Source organism: Lactuca sativa, chromosome 5 (assembly GCF_002870075.4).
Source record: "Lactuca sativa cultivar Salinas chromosome 5, Lsat_Salinas_v11, whole genome shotgun sequence".
In the NCBI taxonomy this organism is placed as follows: Eukaryota; Viridiplantae; Streptophyta; class Magnoliopsida; order Asterales; family Asteraceae; genus Lactuca; species Lactuca sativa.
In genome coordinates, this window is record NC_056627.2 from 283446495 (window position 1) to 283463747 (window position 17253).

The following is a 17253-nucleotide window of genomic DNA, read 5'->3' on the forward strand; positions in this document are numbered from 1 at the left end:
AAGCATAAATTAAATCGGACTTTTCTGGCCGAGAAATTAGGGGATGTCACAAAACCCCTGAAAATTAGGGTTTTCCTTTACAGTGTCTACTCGTCGAGTTGGGGCCTTCTAACTCGTCGAGTAGACCCTAAGTCCCGCGTCCAAAGTTGATCTCTACTCATCGAGTTGGGCTCCCTAACTCGTCTAGTCCCAATACAAAACCCTAAAACTTAAAAATCAAATGATACTTGGAGTAGGCGTTATGCATATAAGTTAAATTATTGACCATTTAGATATAATACATAGTTAAATTAGATACTTCCAAATCAAAAGCAATTTTCCATAATTTGCAAAATTAATCTTTTTTTTGAACCGGCAAAATTAACCATTTAGAATCCATAAAGTCCGAATATTCTAATTCAACATTAAATGACTTTGCAATTAATCACAAATTATTATATATATATATATATATATATATATATATATATATATATATATATATATATATATATATATATATATATATATATATATATATATATATATTATGGAAATTGTTTCTTATGAATAGTGAACTTTCACAATTTTTGTCTATTTTAGTCTCTGGACTTTATGTTGTTTTTTTGGCAGAATTGGTCCCTGTATTTTGGCAACTTTGGTCCTCATTTTGTAGCCATTTTAACACTTTTGGTCCTTGTAATCGATATTTTTACATTTTTTTAAAACATTTTAATATTTAAAGTTCGGCCACAAAACTTTAACGGTTTGACAACTTTGATCACTTTTCTATTTGGGAACCTTTTAATATTTAAAGTTTGACCACAAAACTTTAACGGTTTGACAACTTTGCTCCTCATTTTTTAGCCATTTTGACACTTTTGGTCCTTGTAATCGATATTCTTATATTTTTTAGAAACCTTTTAATATTTAAAGTTTAGCCATAAAACTTTAACGGTTTGACAACTTTGATCTATTTTCTATTTAGGAACCTTTTAATCTTTAAAGTTTGGCCACATAACGGTTTGACAACTTTGGTCCTCATTTTTAGCCATTTTGACACTTTTGGTCCTTATAATCGATATTTTTACATTTTTTAGAAACCTTTTAATATTTAAAGTTTGGCCACAAAACTTTAACGGTTTGACAACTTTGATCCCTTTTCTATTTAGGAACCTTTTAATATTTAAAGTTTGGCCACAAAACTTTAACGGTTCGACAACTTTGGTCCTCATTTTTTAGCCATTTTGACACTTTTGGTCCTTATAATCGATATTTTTATATTTTTTAGGAACCTTTTAATATTTAAAGTTTGGCCACAAAACTTTAACAGTTTGACAACTTTGATCCCTTTTCTATTTAGGAGCCTTTTAATATTTAAAGTTTGGCCACAAAACTTTAACGGTTCGACAACTTTGATCATTTTTTCTAAAGACTTGCTAATTCCTACCGTTTTAATTCTTTAGCCATTTTGACACTTCTGGTCCTTGCAGTCAAAACTTTACATTTTTTCATAAAAACATGAACAAAACGGTCCGGGGCAAAGCTCGGGCTTGTCATCCTTGCACTTTCTACGTTTGTCATATTCACCGATTTGGAAACAACATTGAAAGTTTCTGGCCCTCGCGTAGCGGGGTAATCTTTCTAGTTCTAATTAAACAACTTTATTCAATGTCATTCCTTAATTTCGGATTTAACATAACTTACCCTCTAATTTAATTATTTTAAATTAATAACTTAGAATTTTATATCAATTTTTTGTAACGATTTATATAAACATTAAAAGGCAATGTGGGTGGTAGTTTCCACCGATATTTCCTACCCTATACTTTTCTAAAATGACATCTTTTATCCTAAATTTTTAAAAAATCTTTACAAAATAGCATTTTCTACCCTTATATTTTCTAAAGTCACGGTTTTCACTCAATACTTTTATACTTTTCTAAAATGATAGTTTTTACTTTTTATCACTAAACTTTTTAAAATACTTTTTACAATGATGTTGTCTATCCTTATAATTTCTAAAGTGGTAGTTTTCACCCCTATACTTTTTAAAATACTTTGTAAAATGAAAATTTTCACCATTTTATTTTTTAAATATCACTTTCATCATCTTCATTTTTGTAACGCCCCATTTCTGGTATGTAAATTTAATTAAAGTATCTCCTTTTCTTAAGGGGTACTCGACGAGTCTGTAGCTCGACTCGTCGAGTACAAGCGGGATGAGCTCGCGATTTAAGTTGGCTACTCGGCGAGTCCATATGTTGGGACTCGGCGAGTCTGTCTGTCTGGTGAAGCCCTAATTTCAAGGGTTTGTACCCTATTTAAACGTCATTTTAGCCTCCCACCCTAGCCTCCAGCACCTTTAGAGCATTTCCCCTATAAACCCTGGCCCCCATTGTTGAGCTTGAGTGTGTTTGTGCTAGTTTGGAAGTTTTGAAAGAGAAGGAAGGAAAGAAGGTCCATAGAAGAGAAAGGAGATCCAAGAGTTAGCTTCCATTTGTTTCTCATTCAGGCAATAAAGTTATTACCTTGTATATTCCTCCATTAAACCCTCGTTTATGCTTGTTATGTCTCTTTTGGAGCCTTATATGATTCAAAGCTTGAGATATGGACTCTCCTTTGGATGGAAACCTTAGATCTGGACGTTATTGAACTCCAAGAGCTCATTATAGCCACCTTTATGCAATCATGGCCTTGTTCCAAACCCTAAGTGCTTAGTATTAGATGATTTTGGGTATTTTAGCCTTATACCCTTGTGAATGCACGTAAAGTTGGAAACTTTACGTGTAAAACCAGTCCTAGAAGCTCAGATCTATAATTTGGAAGCACTGAAATCAATTAGAATTGATTGTATAGTAATAGCATGCTTGGGACTCGACGAATTGTTCGTCAACTCGACGAGCTGTTCTTCAGACTCGACGAGTTGTTCATACGACTCGGCGATCCACAGATTGGACATGTTCATATGATGAAGGAGAACTTGACGAGTTGTTCATACAACTTGGCGAGTCGGATGAAGTTAGACTCGATGTTAGTATTGAAGAAGAACTCATCGAGTCTTTGCCAAACTCGACAAGTAGAAGCGAGTAGAGGACTAGAATGGATGATAGGGACTCGACGATTCCGGTCAACTGGAAGTTGACTTTGACCAGGAAGTTGACTTGAACAGGGGTAAATAGTCATTTTACCTTGAGAACAGTTATCAGTATCTGATTTAGTGTTTATGGGATTGTAGCCGGAGAGTTCCGGAGCAGCAGTCAGACAGTTTCAGATTTAGCATCTCGGCAGCCAGCGTTACGAGGTGAGTTTCCTTCAGGTAGGAATGAGTCTACGTCCACAATACCGGCCCGTCTAGTTAGCAGTAGTTCTGGACTTCGGTCTGATGCAGTAGTTCAGGGTGCTTAATGTCTTTGTGATTCAAGCCTGTCTTTGTGTTATGTGTTCCGGACTTGGGTCCGATGCAGTATGCAATATATGTGTTTATGCTAGTAATTATGATTATGCTATGCTATGTTCAGTCAGTTTCCGGACTTCGGTTCGATACAGAGGGCAAGGCCCTGGTTAGTTCCGGACTTCGGTCCGATGCAGTTTCCGGACTTCGGTCCGATGCAGAGGGCAAGGCCCTAGTTAGTTCCAGACTCCGGTTCGATGTAGTTTCCGGACTTCGGTCTGATGCAGTGGGCAAGGCCCAATATGTGTTTATATGTTGTTGTATGGTATGTGGTAGTTTGAGGGAGCTCACTAAGCTTCGTGCTTACAATTTCAATTTTGGTTTCAGCTACTTCCGTTAGCAAATGGAAGAGCTCGGGTTGATGGCATCGCATCCACCACAGCTTCAGTTTTATCCTGGGAGTTTAATTCAGATATTTTGTTATGATTGATACAGTTTTGTTTTGACACAGTTACTATGACTTTTGAGTACTCATTCCATGGTTCTTATTATATATGACATTGGATGATGTGATTTTTAGTAATATTAAAACAAAAAATTTTGGGTCATATTTTGGGTCGTTATAATTTTCTAAACTTTCATGTTTATCAACATAATATATATATATATATATATATATATATATATATATATATATATATATATATATATATAATATGATTTTCCTAAATAACTTTCTGTATCCATGTTTATTGGTTGTCATGTGTTTTTCTATTATATATCTGTATTTATTGTTTGCGATATATATATATATATATATATATATATATATATATATATATATATATATATATATATATATATATATATATATATATATATATATATATAATACTTCCATTTAAACTTCATGTTAAATTAGATACTAATAATTTGAATTCCATTTTCAAATCTTCTCAATTAATCATGTTAATTTTCTTTAATCATCAGATTTTTCATATTATCTAACCTAATAAATAAAAACATTTTCGCCATATATCCTATTATCTTTCATTTTGATACATATTATTTTATGGGAGTTTTAGAATTTGTATTTTCTACTTGTCATTTTTTGGGATTATTATTTTTCTTAAAATAAAATTCCATAAAATTCTAACCAATTCTATAAGGAAAGAAAAATTTTCTATTAATTTGATATTAAAGTATGATAAATGTTCCAAACCATTTGAATTATTTTATAAATGTTACAAAATATTATATTTTTTTATGTAAAAATATCACTTTATAAAATATTTAATATTGATATATTGATATAAAATTTTATATCTTATAAACTCATATAGTATATGAGTCTCCTAGTTAAATTTTTCTATTAAAAATTAATTTATCTTCTAAGTGTAATTCGTATGCACTGGAACCTAGTATTATATATTTTTATAGCCCAATTAACCAAAGAGAAAATCCTTTCCTTAAAGGCACGGTGGTTATGGGTTCCCCGCCGGCAAAGCAAAGCGGTTGCTCCTCGGTGATATTTCACATGTCAACCTGAATCTATTTATACAGGAAAGGTATATAAAGCATACAAGAAAAGAAGTAAACTTTAGAGATGAGGAAAGCATTCAAAAAGTTGGAATCTCTCATTTAATTAACTACAAAAAATAATAATAGGGCTATATATTTCTTAGACGTCGTAATATAAAATAAAATAAATTTCATGGTCTTTTCGTTTAACATATATTTGGTTAGTATATATAAAACTTTGCCTGAAATAATAATATTAATATAATTATATATAAAGACATAATGTTTATATATACATATTTCTAAAACAGAACGATAAAAATTCACAAAAAAAAAAAATAAAAATGACCACAAAATATAGTTGTTTGCTTAACTCTACTAACACGTAAAAAACAAATTGATTCATATGAATACCAAACAAAACATTTAACAAAAATTAAATATTTATTTATTTCTTCTCTTGTTTTAAATATTGTCCCATAAGGATGTGCATGCTTTATAAAGTTGTAATGATTTAGTCTTTTTTTATAGACTATTTTTTTTAACATAACTATAGTCTAATTTTTTTTTACATAACACTTGTCATAAAAATAATTTATGGTAGTACATACCCTACGCCATAATCTTATAGTCCAATATTGCAATCTCCCATTAATTCATCTCAAGAATCTTTGATTGACAACTCTAATGGCATTCCTAAAGAACAAGCATCCCAAACAACAAGTCATTGTTCTTCCCGTTTCTTACATATTTACATATCCACATACTTCATCTTCTACATTGTAATCTACATTTACAAACAATGGACTTTTCCACATCATCGCTTCGGTTCTTCATTCTTGTCATTGTCACCATTAACAACGGTATGCTCGATCCACTAACCTTGTAGGTAATTTGTGTTTAGTATTATTATAGTTAAGGATAAGAACTTGGACCGAAACAAGCCCAAAACCATAACCAACTTCATAGAAACTAGATGAGCACAAAAAATAGGTTTTAAAGCCGAATTTGTTTGACTAAAACCGTTTTGTTTGAAGTTGATCTTGTAGTTGGTTATCGATTTGGGATATGGAAAGTTGGAAGAGGTTTGAGTGAAAACATTTTTAAAGAAACATAGTAGAAACCGGTTTTCAAACCTATACAACAATCAATTTTCACATAATATAATAAGAATATCATTTCCATCAACTATTTCTTCAAAATTCTTGTTACATGCGTTTGGAGGTTTTTTTTAAGATCAATTTTCATCCATTGTAGTATCTTTTTAAACAACACCTTTTTAAAAAATAAAAGTAAAAAAAAAAAAAAAAAAAAAAAAAAAAAAAACATTGTTACGAATTTTAAACGATCTCGAATGACTAAAAACTCGTCTATTTCTATTAGATATGTTTTGTTTTGTGCTTTTAGTATGTTTCATCTAATATTTGTTTTAGGTAAATTATTTTTAAAAATATATTTTAGATTTTAAATTTAAATTTAAATTTAACCATATTATTCATATATTAGTCATAAATTTCTATAAGCCATGTTGAAAATTGTGTATATTTATCTTATTTAAATATAAAATTTTGTTGCAACTTTGCAACATTTTGTAATAGTTGACCCAACAAATACAATTAACTAAAAATTGCTTCAAAAAAACATTTTATTCTTTTCGGCAGTTCTGATAGCTAGTGCATTCACGGGGACATATGGAGTCAACTACGGGCGGATAGCCGACAACATCCCCTCGCCGGAAAGTGTCGTCACCCTTATGAAAGCAGCAAAAATCAAGAACACAAGAATCTACGACGCCGATCATGAAGTTCTCAAAGCGTTCAAAGGATCAGGAATCGAGATCATCATCGGGCTTGGAAACGAATTCCTGAGAGATATAAGCACAAGCCAGGATCGAGCCATGGATTGGGTGAAAAACAACGTCGAACCCTTCGTCCCCGGGACCCGTATCCGTGGAATCGCAGTCGGAAACGAGGTTCTAGGCGGCGCCGATCAAGAACTCTGGGAGGTCCTGCTACCGGCGGTGAAAAACATCCACACCGCTCTCGACCTCCTCCATCTCGCCGACGATGTCGAGGTTTCAAGCCCACATTCCGCCGGCGTGTTCGCTAGTTCCTTCCCTCCGTCAGCCGGCGCGTTTAAGGAAACCCTAGTTCCCTACATGAAACCTCTCCTCGAATTCTTCTCCCAAATCAAGTCCCCTTTCTACATAAACACGTATCCATTTCTCGCATACATCAGTGACCCCGAACACATCGATATCAATTACGCAATCTTCAAAAAGAATGCAGGAATAGAAGACGCGAAAACGAAATTACATTACGACAACATGTTCGAAGCACAAATCGATGCGACTTACGCTGCTTTAGAAAAAGCTGGATTTGAGAAGATGGAGGTTATAGTATCGGAAACCGGATGGGCTTCAAAAGGTGATGCGAATGAAGCCGGAGCCACCTTGAGTAATGCGAGAACGTATAACCTCAACTTACGTAAAAGACTCCTGAAGAAGAAAGGTACACCTTACAGACCAAAAATGGTGGTGAAGGCGTATGTTTTCGCCATGTTTAACGAAAACCTAAAACCCGGCCCGACCTCCGAGAGAAACTTCGGGCTTTTCAAAGCCGATGGAAGCATTTCTTACGATATCGGATTCACCGGACTTGTGCCTTCTTCTGCAACATCTCTTTTCTCCTTCAAGGTATGAACTATGAACTACAATTTCTGATTCACTGATTCCAATTCCTTTAACTGATTCCATTCCTGAAATTCTTTCAATTTTTGTAGGTAATGGCGACATGTTCCACAGCTTTAGTATTGATGTTGTTAAATTTGTAGGGGTATATATATATATATATATATATATATATATATATATATATATATATATATATATATATATATATATATATATATATATATATATATATATATATATATATATATATATATATATATACTTAGAGAGTCACATTCGTATATTTGTGTTTGATTCGAGAACTTATTCTTTGAATACAATTCCTCTGTTTTCAATTTTATATCTTTCTGACTTCTGTGTGATTCAAATACTGGAAATACACGATAGGGTTCACAATTGATCACAAAGAGAGTGAAAGTTATATTATATAATTACGTAATTAAGTACTGAAACTGGTCGATATATATACAACATAAGAAGATGAAGATTCAAGGTTGAAAGAGTTTATCACCACATTTGCATTTCCATGAGAGAAGATAATAACAATCATCTTCACGATGAGAAGATTGAGATCTGTAATCGATGATTTTATTCTTATGGTGAGGAGGGATAACAAGAGTGGCTCGACATGGTTGACAGTTCATGCATCTGTTCACGCATCCTGGTGGCCTTGATCCCAATGTTCTTGTTCTTTCTTCTACACCTTCATTAACTGCTAATTAATACAAAAAACCAAAAAAATCCACATCATTATGTTGCATGGTTAATTAGAATTAAAATAAGGGAAAGATTGCAAAACTATGAAAACCCCTTTTGGGATTTTCATCAAATAATCAAGAGAACAAGAAAAAGATTGCAAAAATCAAACACCAATTTGGGATAACAAGAAAATGATTGAAAAATGAAACTCATTTGGGATTAATTAATCTACATACGATTAGTTTTACCTGAAACAGAAGGTGACAGAATGAAAGAAAACAGAAGAATGAGTGTAATACTGATAAGAAGCCTCAAGCGCCATGAGTAGGTTCTTGTAGGTTCCATGAGTAGTTAAAAAAGCTTCAAGATTTTGATATAATAAGACTATAAATAGAAGATGTAGAAGACGATGATGAGTGATGACGATGGAGACTTGTCAGTGTAATTAAAGATACTTCACTTGTATGCTATGCTTTTCTAAAATTAAGAGAGAACTTGGAATGCTATTTGGAAGGTGAATAGCACAAGAAAAAGGGGATATATCTTTGACAGGAAAGGGCAGAATATGTTTAGAGAAGAAGAGACATGTTTGCTGATGACTGATGTGATGGGCTTTTATATTTATCCCAATTATATTTAATTAACTAAAATGTCTCAAACTTCAATTCTAATCACTGTTCTTTTTTCCTACTTTTGGGAAAATGTTGCACTGACTATTATTCTTTTTAAATCTTGATACAATGTTTTCTTGAATTATCCTAGTGATATGGGGAATGCAGGAATCATTAATTAAACTAATTTTCAATTGTTGTTTTTTTTTTTTTTTTTTTTTTTGTGTGTGTGTGTACATGGTCAAAGTATTGTTGAATGCTGTAATAAATAATCTAAAAAGATTTGCACACCAATATTTATTCTTCCATTCTTTGAGAATAGGAAACATTTGCCACCCGAATTAATAAAAATCTTTAAATAATAAATATTTGTACTGAACATGTAAAACAAACCACATGACATAAATACTAAGTACACACCAAAGGTACACTGAGACTAGCCAATACTCAAGTACTGAAAGGCATAAAGAAGATAATAAAATTTAAAGGAGGAAAATTAAAGATAGAGAATCAGATTCTTACATAGACTGGATTGGGCTCCAAATTGGATAGATGCTTATAGTTTTATATCGGTAGATAACTGAAATTAGGGTTCATAGATTTCAAAATTCAGAGTCATTTCATCTCATCAAACAGTTGATGTGCACAACCTTGTCTTTTGGTCGTTTTATTTTTAACCTTTTCTTCCTGATGCTTCGAATTTCTTAAGCTCGTACGCTGAAAAATAATTACTAAACCATTAACCTATGATCACAAACAGTGATTGGAAAAGCAAAAATGTCTGTTTGTGTATCAAATTAGAGGAAATCTTTCAGAGAACAAGATAAATCCAACAGCACAGATCCAATTGAAAAGGCAATGTTGCTGCTGCTACTTTGCTTTTTATGAACAGTGCCCTTTAGAAAAAAGAAGTAACGGGTCGTATTCCATTTTGGTGGGGTCTGTGTTGAACAATACACGTCTTCTTCAATTGATTAGACCTTCCATGTCTTCATGCCCTCAAGTACGAAAGAAGGCATGCATATTGTGAATTTGTGATATTTCTGTTCATGTCATGGGGAAAGCGTCATCAAGAAAACGGAAAAAATGGCATAGGACAACAGTCTTTCCGAGCAGTTCGTGTATGATTTCGCAAATCAGAGGCGGAGAAGAGAGGGGTTCAGTCCGGCACATGTGGTGTGGGTAGGAGGAGGGGTCCACCGGCCATGGTCAAGACTCAATCAAGTACACCTGCTGCTTTTGTTTATGAGACTTGAATTCTGTGGCAGAGGCAGGCTCAGCTCAGATCGGCTTTATTCAGTTTCTTGATACTTGATAAATGTTGGTAGGGGATTTGGAATGGACCACTTGAAATCAATGGATCTCCTCTTCTCTTTCTGTTCATCTTCTTTAAATCTTGTAATATCAGAATGAGCAAAGATAAAATCGTTTTCTCGAATGCCAGCAATTAATCCTTGTTGTACGACACCTATCAAAAGCTCGTAACGAACACCCTTTTTAAAATATTTCAGTATAAAGGTGAGTATAAAATTATATAAGCAAATCCATGATCGTTATGAAATTAATTCATTCGTAAATGATATATTCTTACGAGAGATATTTACGCAAATGACCACTATTTTTAGTTAAAAACTAAACAAAAAATCAGAAAATTTGATCCAGTCCGGAACAAAATATATATTGGATGAATTTTTTCTAACACAGCTTTTTTCAAAGTACTTGTTAATGTACAAGCTTTAGACAAGAGGGTTTTTTTCTAACGATTTGGTGGGTCACATGTTTTCAACCAAGTGTAAACAATCAACTTATATAAGACTTCATAAAAAAGCAAAAACTATTATACTATTGAGATTAAAAAAAAAGTTTTCATATAAAAAAATTCCTACATAATTTTCTATTATTGTGGATGCTCTTTGAGTTGTCATGATGTGACATAAAATGGTATGAAGTATGACATTCTATACATAGTTTTTTCAGAAAGTACATTCCCGATATAAGTTTTTCTTAACTAGAATAGATATAAGTGGGTCGCGTTGTTAAGGACACACATTCCGAACTATTATTGTGTAGTCTGCTTGTATATTTCATATCTGTTTGGTTAAGAGTTAGATCTCAATATCATAATGCAATCAGTAGAGATTATCTCCGGTTGAACATGAGTCCATCTAACAGAATGCATGAAGAAAGTTTTGCCACCCTCCTTTTTGTATTGTTTCAATCTAGAAAAAGTCATTTTCGGTACAGTTACCAATATCAAGAAAGATGTTGCAGACCGGTTTGAGTTCTTATTTCCGACTAAACATGAGTCCATCTAACAAAATGCAAGAAGAAAGTTTTGCCATCCTCCCTTTTGAATTGTTTCAATCTAGAAAAAATCGATTTGGGTACACGTACCAATATCAAAAAAGATGTTGATGACCGATTTGAGTTCTTATTTCTCATCTTAGGTTGTGTGGCAAGATTCAATGTTAATACAACATCATTTTGCTTGTAATCCATGTTTCATTAATATTGTTATGATTGATGGTCCAATAATTTAAAGATTCATGAGTTTCTCTATATGGATGTGTCCATTGATCTTCATAGCCAATGCCTCTTTCGAGGGAACTACTTAGCCACCATGTTTTTAACGTTTTCCATTGTCAGAAACAACCAACTCTTGCCCCCAACCTATGGAGTGTGAGTAACACAAAGTGTGGAATCATGGTCTTGGGATTTTATAGAGGCGGAAGGAATGCCTTGAGGAGGTTTGGAATCTAGCCATCGTATCTAACATGGCCAGTTCCACTAGCATTGTGTGACAACTCCGCTATTGGGAACTATTAAGAATGAACAAGTGTAATAAGATAATAATGTAATATTTATAATATATTAATAAATATATGTGATTACGTCTATACATATTCGTAAGGTACAATCATTTAGACTAAAGGGCTCAAAAATAAGTGCGCAAAAAGTCGTGTCGTCATATGTAAATTTTAAGTAAATTAGGAAAGTACACGACGACGTGTTTCCAAAAATATAAACTTCATAAAAATCCGACTTCATATGATAGAGATATGACTTTTTACCGGATAAACAAATCAACGACATAAATAATTTTACAACGTAAAAAGAGTACGAAGAAATAGGTCGAGTTTTGGCTAAAGTCATAAAAAGAAGAATCGTAGTACTCCTCAAAATATGAATTTTAAGACAAAACATTCAAAAACTAAGGGTACGTTTGGTTGGCAGGAAATGAATGAAATTCGAGGGAAAATGATTTCAATTCCCTCGAATTCATGCGTTTGGTTGGACTTAAAGTGGGGAAAATGATTCTTAAATGAAATAAACTTTCCACCATATGGAGCAAAGTGAATTCCTTCCAAAGTTGGATGGAAAACATTCATTCTCATCAAGGAAAGTGGAAGATTACAAAAATACTCATTGACTTATCAGAAAACCCCACCACTATCACTGACGACCATCACCACCGCTACCACCACCGCCACTACCACCACCACCACCGTTGCTGCCCACCGACCACACCACCACCACCACCACCGCTGCCGCCACAATGTTAATACAACATCATTTTGTCCTAAATTTTGGTATGTTACATGAACGTCTTAAAGTAGGTAGGGGTGAGCGTGGTGCGGTTCGATGCGGTTGTTGGTCAAAACCTCACCACTAACTGCAAATGCGGTTATTTCATTTTCAAAACCGCTCAGTGGGGTTAGGCGGTTATTTTTGCGGCGCGGTTTTGTTTTTTTGTGTTTCGGTTATTAACCGCATTGATTTGGTGCAGTTATTTTGTGTGGTTTTTTTTTACCGTGGTTTAGAGTTCAAATAAATTTAATAATTTAAACATATTACTTGTAATAATTAAAAACATCAAATCACTAGTAATTAACAATAAGTATCTTTAAATTGTCAAATTTCACCATTTTCGAAAGTTAAACATACGAAAAAACCAACACTTTTGTCTACTAGAATTTTATCCTTCTTTCATCCATGAAACTTGTCTTATTTTTAATATTTAATATATTAATAGTTAATAAAAGAAAATTGTATATAATATATGCGGTACAGTGCGATTTTTTTGCGGTTTTTGAAAACGGATAACTGCACCGCACCGCAAATTTGCAGTTTTTGAAAAACAGAAAAACTTACCATCGGTTTTTATTGCGGTTGCGGTTTATCGGTCGCGGTTTTTGCGGTTAATTTTAGTTGCGGTGCGGTTTTTACTCACCCCTAGAAGTAGGAATAATATACACCAATATGAGAAAAGGGTGAATATCTTATAAGAGAAGTATACAAAATGTATGACTACAAAAGAGAAGTTATAACATTAAAATACTAAGAATATTAAAGATAATATTATTATAGTATTGTAACACTTGAATATGGTATGTTCTCTTTCAACCCTTCTAGTAATGAGCTTTTCACTTTTGGCCCTTATTGTTAGTACGTCGGGCGTACCATAGGGAATGCTTAGCGTACTAGCTGAGAAGCTAGTAAGCGGGGCGTACCATGTGTGTACGCTTAGCATACTAATGCGAGGATGGATCGCACCTTCGGGCATGTGTGCGGGGCGTACGTTCATTTTAATGAAACCCTAATTTAGGGTGTTGCACCATATATAAGCTCCTCAAGTCCCTAGGGTTGGCCTCTTTATCAGACTCCATTGACCTAAAACCCTAATCTCGACCCCTAATAGCATCTTTGAGTGTTATTGATCCTTGGTCTTGATTTTGGTGGTTTATGCTCCTTGAAGTGAAAGAAGAAGAAGTTGAAAGACTCATTCATTGGAAGGAAGCCTAGAGATCCAGATTTAGCTCCATCTTTCAGTTAATTTTGAGGTATGAAGTCCAACCTTGATCCTTGTATGCTTATATCTCTTCATGTCATGGTTTTTGTGCTTTTTTTTTCCTTTTGGGTTAGTTTGATGAGTTAAGTCGTTTGTGGGGCTTATGCTTTTAGATATGGGCATATTATGAGTTTCTTAAGCTTAAAGGTGCAAACTTTATGGGGTTTATGGTCTCATGCACGCATTAAGTCATCTATTAAGTCCTTTTGAGCTTTAAGAGTGCACGTAAAGTTAGCCACTTTACATGATAAACCATCTCAAGGAAGTCACATCTAAGTTTTGGAGTGAAGTCTTAATGGAATATGAGCTGGGAAATGGAAAATGCCCAAATAGGGGAGTACGTTGGGCATACAAGTAGGTACACTTAGCGTACAAGCCCTAAAGCGAGTACGCTGCATGTACGTGCTGAGTACGCCCCACGTACTCATCCAATTGGGCTTCAGACATTTTAGCCTTCAGTTTGGGCCACATTTAGACTTAGATGCTTAGGGCCTTAGTGGGCCATCAAGTTTTTGGGCTGATGCTTGTTTTGGGTTCTCTTGGAAAAGGCATATGAAAGAGATTTGGGCCCAATTTGGAAAATTGGGCCATTATTGGGCCTTAGATGATTATTCTAGTAATTGGGCCTTTTGGATTGTTGGGTTGGGCCTTTGTCTTGGACCAAACTAGGTAAGGGTTAAAATGGTCTTTTTACCCTAATTTTGGGCTGATGGTTATGGATTGGAATTCAACTATTAATTGGATGTTATTGGTATTAAAGGCATGGGGATTAATCGGTCCAGCAGCCAAAGATTTATTAATGTGATTCAGCAGTTCAATGTGAGTTTCCTCACTGTGTTTAGCGGGTTGAAGGCAACTATGTCGGCCCATGATTTTGTTATGATACGATGTGAGATGTATGCGTGACTCTTGCATGTGTTATGTACTTGTATGCTTACCGGGCGGGGCTCGATGGCCATTTTCTATGCTATGTATCTTTGTGATTATTGCATTTGTATGTTTTTATATGTTATTTGTTTATATGTATATCGGGCGGGGCCCGATCTGTATACCGAGCGAGGCTCAATGCCAGGAAGAGCCCGATGCTTAGCGGGGCCCGATTACGGGCGAGACCCATTATATGTTTATTATGTATGGCATGTGGTATCTTGGGGAACTCACTAAGCGTTGTGCTTATTGTTTTCAGTTTATGTTTTAGGTACTTCTAGTTCCAAAGGGAAGAGCTCGGGATGATTGCAGAGCACACACCACCTCGTTCTATATTTTCTTGATTTACTCTGATGTGATATGATGATTGATACATTTGTTTTATCTATATTTTTATGATGATGTTTTTGGGATACTGGTTTTATTAATTCAAAAATGTAATTTTTGGGTCTTATTTTTGGGATGTTACAAGTTGGTATCAGCGCTAGGACACGGGTCGATGTGTTCGACAGGGACATTGAACCCTATAATGGGGGGGGGGGGGGGTGAAGGTGGGTTGCACCTGATCCCACATCGATTGCGAATGAGAACTAAACATTCCTTATAAGGGATATGGATACCTTCCCTATCACAACACGTTTAAAAGTCGTGAGGGCAGCATATCCCATAAGAGCTCTACAATTTGACGTGCCCGGGCAAGAGCAATTCAGGGATGGGTGACCTCCTGGGAAGTTTTCATGTCGGGATCCCAAAGCGGACAATATTGTGGTACGTGCTAGAGGGGGATGTTACAAGTTGGTATCAGAGCCTTGGTTTGAGGGATTCAGACATACTCTTGGGTGTGTCTGAAATCAAACTGAGGATTTGCTAAAGTTTTTCAAAAAGAAATGTTTTAAAAAGGAAAACAAGTTTTCGAATACAAGAAAGGGTGTGGTGCATGCAATCGACCAAGCTCAAGTAAGTTTTCCCAAAATACCCATACATGTTATCTGATATGATTTGATCTATGGATCTGTGAATCGCATGCTAGTTAGGGCTAAGGATCTGTTCATTTTTTGCGTGATAGAATGATAGAAGAGATGCCTTTGTATGCCTGTTATATGAGCTTGTAGACTTGCATGCTAGTACTGATCAATGAGTAATAGGATGGCCTGACTAGGTGATGCTTTGTTTGAAGGGTTTTGAGCATTCTAACACTCCTAAGGTGTACATGCAACCCTAGAAACCTTGGATCTATGTTTTACTATGATACATGCAAAATTGTTTTTCAAATGTTCTTAACCTATCTAGCATAGGATGGGGAACTTATAAACATAAATGCTAGAAGAAGAACATACCTTTTGTTGTTTGGATTCCTTGAGAACCTTGTGAGCCTAGCACCTCAAGTGTGATGCCTCAAATGTCTCACACAACACCAGAACACTTGGAATAACCTTGAGAGAATTTCACTAACACTCAAAATTTGGCTAGCCCTCTTACTCTTGATTATAGTGCCGATTTTTGCTAGACATGGGGTCTTTGTATAGTTGTGACACAAGTAGGGTACACCATGTAAACCCAAATTGTCATGGCTTTCCATATTCCATGATCCATGGGTTTGTAACCTCCATGGACTATCCATGGAGCACCTTATGGGTTTTAGCCCAATCCATACAAACCATGGATCATTAGCCCACTATACAAGAATAGATGATTTACACAATCAACCCCATATATTTAATTAGTCTCTTCTTGATCACTTAATTAATTCCAAATTAATCCTTTGATCAATACTAATTTAAATAATATTATTAATATATTAGAACTTATAATATATTAATAATCCTTAAGTGTCCTTTCTCTCATTTAGTCTATCCAAGTGTTGCAATTCCATGCTACCCAAATGGACCATGCTAACCGGGTCAAGTACATTCCAGGAATAGATATGAACATAGACACCTAATCCAACATTGTTCTGATTACTTGATGCTCGAATGTTGCTTGCTTTGTGCTTTTAGGAGTTCCCACTAGCTTTAGCTAACTAGTAAGCGAATATGTTAAGTTACATATTATGGGAACTAAACAATTTTAGAAGGTTAGGTTTTAACTCTATTGCACAGCTCTGGTTTGAGTCCAACCGTTGTAGTGTGAGACCTTTCATTCGAAGAATTATTTGGCTTCAGTGATACGTAATTGTATTCGTGAGCTAGTTAGAGGAAGTTAGCGGGAGTTCCTTCTGTAGCTGATGGCGAAGAGTGGTGTGGAGTTTGCCTTAGGAAAACTAGGATGAGATCTAGTGTTGGGAGCCATGGTTAGAGGGTTAATTGTAGGGATATAAAGTAACTTAGCGGATTCAAGGCAACCCTTGAGGAAAGCACGAATAGATGCGGAAGGTAGTATGGGCCCATACTACTAGAAGCAGAGGATTTGTACTCGAAATAAGGAGAGCTACGATGAATCCAGGAATTTTGTAGAGTTTGTGATCCCTCGATATATTTTGATGCGTATTATGATAATTTATATGGTCTATTTTCAGTATGTAGACGTTGCGAGGTAGACCTATTGGCAGCTCTGGTGCTGGAGAGGGCTCAGGCTCAGGTTC

The 17253-nt window shown here is 34.8% G+C and overlaps 2 protein-coding genes across 3 annotated transcripts; one reads left to right on the forward strand and one right to left on the reverse strand.

Moving 5' to 3' along the window:
- The first annotated feature begins 5625 nt into the window (after positions 1–5625).
- Positions 5626–7926, forward strand: LOC111910203 (glucan endo-1,3-beta-glucosidase 14). The gene is made up of 4 exons (XM_052771699.1): positions 5626–5757; positions 6556–7589; positions 7676–7729; positions 7828–7926. Exons 1-3 carry the CDS (start codon positions 5697–5699, stop codon positions 7724–7726), a joined length of 1146 nt encoding a protein of 381 aa, XP_052627659.1. The 5' UTR covers positions 5626–5696; the 3' UTR covers positions 7727–7729; positions 7828–7926.
- A 56-nt stretch (positions 7927–7982) lies between these two features.
- On the reverse strand, positions 7983–8878 carry LOC111910205 (EPIDERMAL PATTERNING FACTOR-like protein 8). Of its 2 annotated transcripts, none has more exons than XM_023905989.3 (2): positions 8534–8878; positions 7983–8301 (listed from the first exon to the last, which is right to left on the reverse strand). In XM_023905989.3, the coding sequence occupies exons 1-2, from the start codon at positions 8628–8630 to the stop codon at positions 8075–8077; spliced, it is 324 nt and encodes a 107-aa protein (XP_023761757.1). In that variant the 5' UTR covers positions 8631–8878; the 3' UTR covers positions 7983–8074. The 2 variants fall into 2 exon arrangements, with proteins under 2 accessions (XP_023761757.1, XP_023761758.1); XM_023905990.3 differs by having other exon boundaries at positions 7983–8298; positions 8534–8864.
- Positions 8879–17253: the final 8375 nt, after the last annotated feature.